The sequence below is a fragment of the Mesoplodon densirostris genome, chromosome 1, assembly GCF_025265405.1.
Source record: "Mesoplodon densirostris isolate mMesDen1 chromosome 1, mMesDen1 primary haplotype, whole genome shotgun sequence".
NCBI classification, from domain to species: domain Eukaryota; kingdom Metazoa; phylum Chordata; class Mammalia; order Artiodactyla; family Ziphiidae; genus Mesoplodon; species Mesoplodon densirostris.
Genome location: NC_082661.1, coordinates 209,264,142 through 209,270,885, shown reverse-complemented (window position 1 = coordinate 209,270,885; position 6,744 = coordinate 209,264,142). Strand labels below are relative to the sequence as shown.

At 44.2% G+C, this 6,744-nt stretch overlaps 1 protein-coding gene across 2 annotated transcripts; it reads right to left on the bottom strand.

Annotated features, from left to right (window-relative positions):
- Positions 1–403: 403 nt before the first annotated feature.
- Positions 404–3,139, bottom strand: LOC132486622 (HMG box transcription factor BBX-like). Of its 2 annotated transcripts, XM_060094066.1 has the most exons (2): positions 937–3,139; positions 404–846 (listed from the first exon to the last, which is right to left on the bottom strand). In XM_060094066.1, exons 1-2 carry the CDS (start codon positions 3,137–3,139, stop codon positions 404–406), a joined length of 2,646 nt encoding a protein of 881 aa, XP_059950049.1. The 2 variants fall into 2 exon arrangements, with proteins under 2 accessions (XP_059950049.1, XP_059950040.1); XM_060094057.1 differs by having other exon boundaries at positions 404–3,139.
- Positions 3,140–6,744: the final 3,605 nt, after the last annotated feature.

Sequence of the window (6,744 nt, the reverse complement as noted above, 5' to 3'; positions counted from 1 at the left end):
AGCTACAGTAAAGGCAGCCTTTTACCAAGTTACCACCTATTACCATCAAAAGCCTTCCATAGAAAGCAAAGCTCTAGGATCATCCCATTTCTGCTCATTATCAGACAGACAACATCACCCTCAAAGACTCTGGGTTCTGAAAGAACAAACTGGCCCAGGGTGCCAACTTCTGCTTCAAGTGAATCTGGGCCGTGTAGGGCAACAAGCACTTGTTTGCTGTCTCTATCTGCCACCACATGGACTCACTAGCATCTCTCAATAAAGACAAGGCTAGGGTAGTAGGTAAAGCACAATGTTTTACAATTAAAGGGCGCTTCACTGGTCAGCGCAAGAAATAAGTACAGGAGTCGGGGGCATTTCTTTTGGCTGTCCATCATGGGGGAGCGGAGTTGATCTCTGACTTCTATGCATTTTCCATGGCAGCCACTTCGGCCGGCACAGCGAGGCTGAAGAACGCAGACACGGCGGGCATCTCCGGGGTGCTGCTCCGCGTCTCCGTGGCCTCTCGGTTGTGTGAGCATTCGTCATTGCAGCCTGTCTCGGTCACCTTAACAAGACTCCTCTGCAGGTGTTCCTTTGGTTTGTCATCCAAAGTACCTCCTGCTGGTGATACCCGGCCATCTGCTGTCCTGACAAGGTGTGTGATCTTGGTTTTCCTTGCTTTTCTCTTTTGACTGCCCACCAAGGGTTCTTGCGCCCTTGTTGGCTCTGGAGTGTTGGGAATGGATGGGGCATTTGTAACCTTATAAGCAGGCTCTGTGGTGTTTCTGTCTTCTGAAAATATGGCTTCTGTAGCGTGAATGGCAGCCAAGAAGAGTTGCTTGTTTGACCATTTATCCCCACTTCCTTTTTCCGGAACATTAGGCTTCTCCTTTTTGTGCTTGTATTTGCTGACAATTTTGTGGAATAAGTTCTTTTTCTGAGACTGGAAAGGACCTTTGCTGGTTTGGGTCGGTTCTGAGGACATATGTCCGGTCTTCTTCTTTTTTCTTGGGACAGGTACACATTTCTGGTCAAATGTAACAGGACTATACTGAGGGAGGCTGTTGAATTTCTTTTCAAATTCTTCATCCAGCTTTGCTGAGCCAAGGAGAGAGTCTTCCTTTGGCTTTGTCTTCTTGAACTTCTTGCTTCCACTGGTCCCACTCTGGTGAAATGTCCAGCTTTCTTCATGCCAACACTCTTCATGATCAGAGGACTTTCCTTTTCCTGACCTTCGTTTCCCTCTGCCAACATTAGCTCGCAGAGAGGTGAGCATACCCTCAGACACCAGGGTTTTATAAAGAGCACCTTTGCAAGACCTCTCAGATTTCCGGGAGCCACAAGTCTCTATTTTTCTGTGACACTCACTGTCCTCAGGCTTGGCCTGTCCCGATAGACTGGGTGGTAATGCATCCTCCGTAGGGGTCAAAGGTTCTGCTTTTATACCCTCTGGGACCTCACCAGAAATGTTCTTGCTGGCAGAAATACTGATAAAATCTTGAGGTCTTGACTCTTGGGTGGTGTCTGAGGATCTCTCCTTTGACATTTTCTTCTCTCTTGATTTCACTTTCTTCTTTGGTGGCTTGGCATCCAAAATGCTTCCCTTGCCACTCGAGGATGTATGCACCTGCTTGCGAGGGGTATCTCCAAGCTTCTCGATGCCCCAGTCTCCCTTTGCAACAGCTTCAATGGTGTACATGACACTCTCGATATCAGATTCCGAGGACTGCCTCTTTTTGCAAGTCTTCTTGGGTGTGGATTTATCATTTCCCTGTCGATCCATTTTGGTTTTCTTCTTTTCCTTTTTTAGCTTTTCTGGTTTGCTTAACGCTGTGGGAATCTCGATGATCCTAATGCCATGAGGATGGCACATGTGATCCTTCCTACTGGGAACATCGCTTATTATTATCTTGCTACTGCCAGAGTAAGAAAAATCAGGGAAGTGACTACATTTTTGATCTTCCTCTAATTCTTCCTTTTTAATTGCTTTAGGAGCTTCCATTTTTATACCCATTATATCATCCATTCGCAGCTCCTCAAAATTTCTTAATTCCTTAGAATCTCTTACATTTTCCTTAGCTGATTTTTCAAATTCTGCTTCTTTCTGGAACCTGGCTTCATCTATTTTCTCCATTTTCATTTCTCTTTCTTCCTTGCCCTTCTCCAGTTCTTGAATTCTTCCGCCATCTGATTCTTTGGCTTTTATTAGCTTTGATTCTTCCATTTTCACCCCCTCTGATGCCAGGCACATCTCTGCCAGTTGAAAGAGTGCAGACTCTCCACAGCGTTTTACAGGTTCAGCACCGCCCAACTGTGAAGTCTTCGAACAGATCTCTGCAAACTGAAACAAGGCTGATGCTTGACATTGTTTTGACGGAACATCAGGGTGGGAGGTACCTGAAGATATCTCGGCAAACTGAAATAATGGTGACTCCTGACGCAATTCAGAGGATTCTGAAACATCAGGCCTGCAAGTGCCAGAGGATATCTCTGGTGTACCAAGAACATGTTCTCCAGCTAAAAGCAGCATGCTCAGGCCTCCCATTTGAGTAGGATCAGCCATCCCAAAGTTAAGCTGAGGCATTTCTTCAGGCTTTGTTTTCTTGGGGCTTGGCAAGGCTCTTGAAGAGTCAGATGGGAAGGCCCACAGTTTCTCCCGTGGATTGACAGTGGATGTTGGGGATTTCACAGGCTTGTTTGTGGTAGCACACCATTTGTAGCCAGGATTTGCTTTCATAAATGCATGTTTATACTCCTTGGCCATGTCTGTGTATTTCTGCTTTTCCTTTGGATCGAGAACAGCCCACCAATCAGCTAGTATCTTGGTAGCACCTCGGTTATCAAGCCTGTTCCTGTGTTCCTGACGTACAAGAGAGCGATGACGTTTGCAAAATAAGAGAAATGCATTCATTGGTCTCCGGGCTCGCTGTTCTGGTGATTCATCATCTTCAGTTTCACCATCTTGCTCTAGACCCGCGGCCCCAAGAAGTTGAACCTTATCAATATCCTCCTCTTGGTCTTCCTCTTCTTCCTCTTCTGAAAAGTCAAGAAGTTTCTTTGCTAGCAATGGATGCCACTGAAGGCACTTTCGTTTTGGTCGTTTTCCAGCTCCTTCTCCTTCTGCGGAATAATCTTTATTTCTATGACTGCCTTTCATTACTCTGACCGGTCAAGTCAAGACTTTCCATCGTGAGTTCAATGGAACATCGGAACTTCCAGCTTCTGTGATGCAGCAGAATTCCAGGAAGGCAAACGGAAAGTACACAGGGAGGAAGATGAACTGCGGCAAAGCCTGTGTCCTATGATACTGACCGCGCGGGTTCGCCGGGCGCGAGGGCGTGTGTGTGGCTCGCCCTCAGCGGCCAGTCAGGGCTTCTCTATGGGAAAGTGGAGAGAGAGGAGCTCGCGGAGCCGCTCGGCCTCCCTTCACTGTACACTCCAAGATTCTGCTGTTTAAAGAGTGACTCTCATAACCACTAAGGACCTACTCTATAGCACAGGGAACTATACTCAATATTTTGTAATAACCTATAATGGAAAAGAATCTGAAGAAGAATATATATATATGAATCACTGTGCTGTACACCTAAAACTAACACAACATTGTAAATCAACTATACTTCAACTTAAAATGATGAATTAATTAATCTAATTAAATACAATTTCTTCCCTAAAAAAATAAGAATGACTCTCAACTCTTCTAAACATATAAAATATTTTCTTAAACCTTAATCCACCCACTCCTGACACGTTAGGACCTGAGGCAAGACTGCGCTGTGCTGGAGGCTGAGGCCCTGCCCTCCAGCTCTGGGTCTGCCCCGTGTCCTGTAGGGCCTTGCTTACGGGACGGAACGTGGACGCCCAGCCACGTAGCCAAGCTCCCACCTCCCCTGCTGCACACAGATGAGCTTGGCCCCCTGGGGCCTGCAAGCGTCACATCTGTGGCTGGGCTCGTCTTCTAGACCATGGTCGTCACCTGGAAGCTTCTTAGAAATGCAGAATCTCAGGTCCCACCCAGACCTACTGAACAGTAGTCTACTTTTTCATAAAATCTCTACGTGACTTATGTGCAAGTTAGAGCTTGAGAGCCTTTGCTCTCACGTGGGAGGCTGAGGTCAGAGGCACCCATCTCTTAAGTTTAAGAGACTCCCTGTTAAAATGCTTTGTTCGTCTTCTGACCTCTGAAGGACTTGAGAAGATTCTGACCAATGATCAGTTCTGTTCAATTCCTTGTTGGACTTAAGGTACATTCCAAACCATAGCTGATTTTTCCGCTTATACATTTCATTTTTTTCGGTCAGGTAATTTTCCTTAAGCTGTATTCTTAGTTAGAATGAACCCCACCCACCCTACTCTGTCAATATCACCTGCATCAGGGTCGCCACCTCTTCCGTGAAGCCCACCGCAATACCCCCAAGGAAGAGCTTCCGTTCTGACCCCATCCTCCTTAGTTGGAAACTCTGGTATCCCATTCACTGGGTCTGCTCTGGTTATACAACTGAATCCTCCATGAGACAATCAGCTCCCTGACATAGGAGCTGAGTCCCATTCAGATTTAGATTCTCCATTGCCCATAGCTGAGTCTATCAGATTTTAAATACACATGTGAAATTAAATATGCCTCTCTTAAGTTTATTTTTGTGGCTCCTGCAATTCTCTGCTTGTGCCAGAAAGGAGATGAAAATAGCCCTGCAATTTTAATGAAGGTGGGTTTTACTCCTGGGTCTTACCACATTTAGGAAAGTGTATACATTTTGTACTTTCATGCAAAATTGTGCTTGGCACCGACCTGGTGGTCACGAAGGGAAGCAAGGGTGTTCTTCGATGAGAATTCTTGGGCAGCTGGGTCTAGTTCTGTTAGTGAACAGTATTCAAATGGAGGAATTGCTTTAGCTTGGAAAGTAGACCTCAGATATAGGAGGAATAGAGCAGAAGAAAAAGGAACTTATGAAAAACGGAATACAGAAGTGTAAAGGAAAGGTAAATGTCTATGACTGGCCCAGTCTTCTGGCTGTCTGTGTCCATGGATCATAACTCAGGAGTCATGGGAGTGCAGAGAGGGGGCAGGAACCTGCAACGGGGAGTCTGTGCTCTAGTTTTGGCTCTTCTGCTAATTAACTGAGCACCTGAGAAACTCACTAAACATTTGTGGGTCTCTCTTGTCACATCTGAAATATGAATAGTTGGTCAATGCTTCTTAACCAGAGAAGAAAGCTAGAAAAATGGGGGGGGGGTAGGGGATCTTGTTTAAAGACACGTGGCCAGGTGGGACACCCAGAAATGCGTATTTGCTGGGTTTGTGATGGGCCCCAAGTATGAGGTGCCTTTCTGATATTCAGTTCTGGTTAAGCATCAGTAAATCAGATGCTCTCTTAACATTCCTTCTAGCTCAAATATTCCCCAATTTCATGACTACCAGCCCCGTAGTGAATGCATGGTTAGGAGTCTACGGGTCTGGCAGACACTGCTGGTTGTACCCCTCTTCCTTTAGGAACAAAACCCAAAGTTTTTGCTCCACACACGCCTCCCAGAATAACTATGACATTTCCCAGCTTTCCTTTCGGTATGTCCGTGGACTAAATTCTGGCCAAAGGGAAGTGGTGAGTGTAGGTTCTGGGAGCGCTCTTAAAAGACAGAGGTGTGCCCTCTTGCTTCTTCTTGCTGACAGGCATGCATAGATGATAGTGGAAGATGGGCCAGCTGGGTCAGTGCCGGACATGGGAGCTGCCATAGGAGATGGGAGGGAACCAAGACAGTGTGGCCTGGGTCCAGGATACCAGGGAGTCGTGTCAGGAGGGAACTTCTACCCCCAGGCTTCCTTTATGTGTGAGAGAAAGACATTATCATCTAGTTAAAGTAACTGCAATTTTGCTCTTACTCTTTCTTTCAGCCAAACCCATTTTAAACTAAAACAATATGGAGCATGGAAAAGACTTTACGGACTCCAGTTACGCTTCCCAATCTTCATGTCAGCAGAAATTAAATGTCTGTTTACTGTGGCTTCTTGTTTTCTACTTCTGTAAGTGTAGTATGTTTATAAGACAGAGAATACTATTGTCTTTTACAGAGAGCACTTCTTTCACAGCCAAAAATTCATGGAGAGGTATCACAATTTTAGGAAGCAGTTTTCTTTTTATGATTTTATCTTATTCTCTACAAACATATATTATTTCCTTACCATATGCCATATATATATATATAAATATATATATATATATATATATATATAATTTTTGCCCTCAAAAATGGTCAGTCACCATTAATTTTGTGTGAAATTTGGTAGGACCTGAACTACAGTGAAATACCAAGAACTGCCATTTAAATTACATATTATTGCTAATAATTGTTATGACTGGCAATAAGCAAACATGTGGTGTTGAGTTTTTTAAACGCTTCTACAGTTTTTTTGAAAGTTTGGGCTTTGACAAGAGCTCATTAGGAAAAAACCTTTAATTCTTTTCCTTCTTATTTATAGTTGAACAAAAGCGCACACCTCCACACACCATATATGTATACGATAATGGAATTTGTTTCTTGTGAACTTGCATTTAGCCTGTGAAAATTACCTTTAATGACTTTGAAAGATATTGTGCTTTTTGCACATTTTAAGTTTCTGATGGGGGACAGGGATGAGGGGCAGTGATGGGAGGATGGTGAAAGAAAAATTATATATATACATATACATATATAGAGAGATATAGATATAGATATAGATATAGATATAAAATTCAGGGCATAAGACCTGCAAAATTCTGGGATTAA

What these genes read in the sequence shown, in the direction of transcription:
- LOC132486622 (XM_060094057.1), bottom strand. Translation starts at nt 3,139, where the DNA reads ATGAAAGGCAGTCATAGAAATAAAGATTATTCCGCAGAAGGAGAAGGA.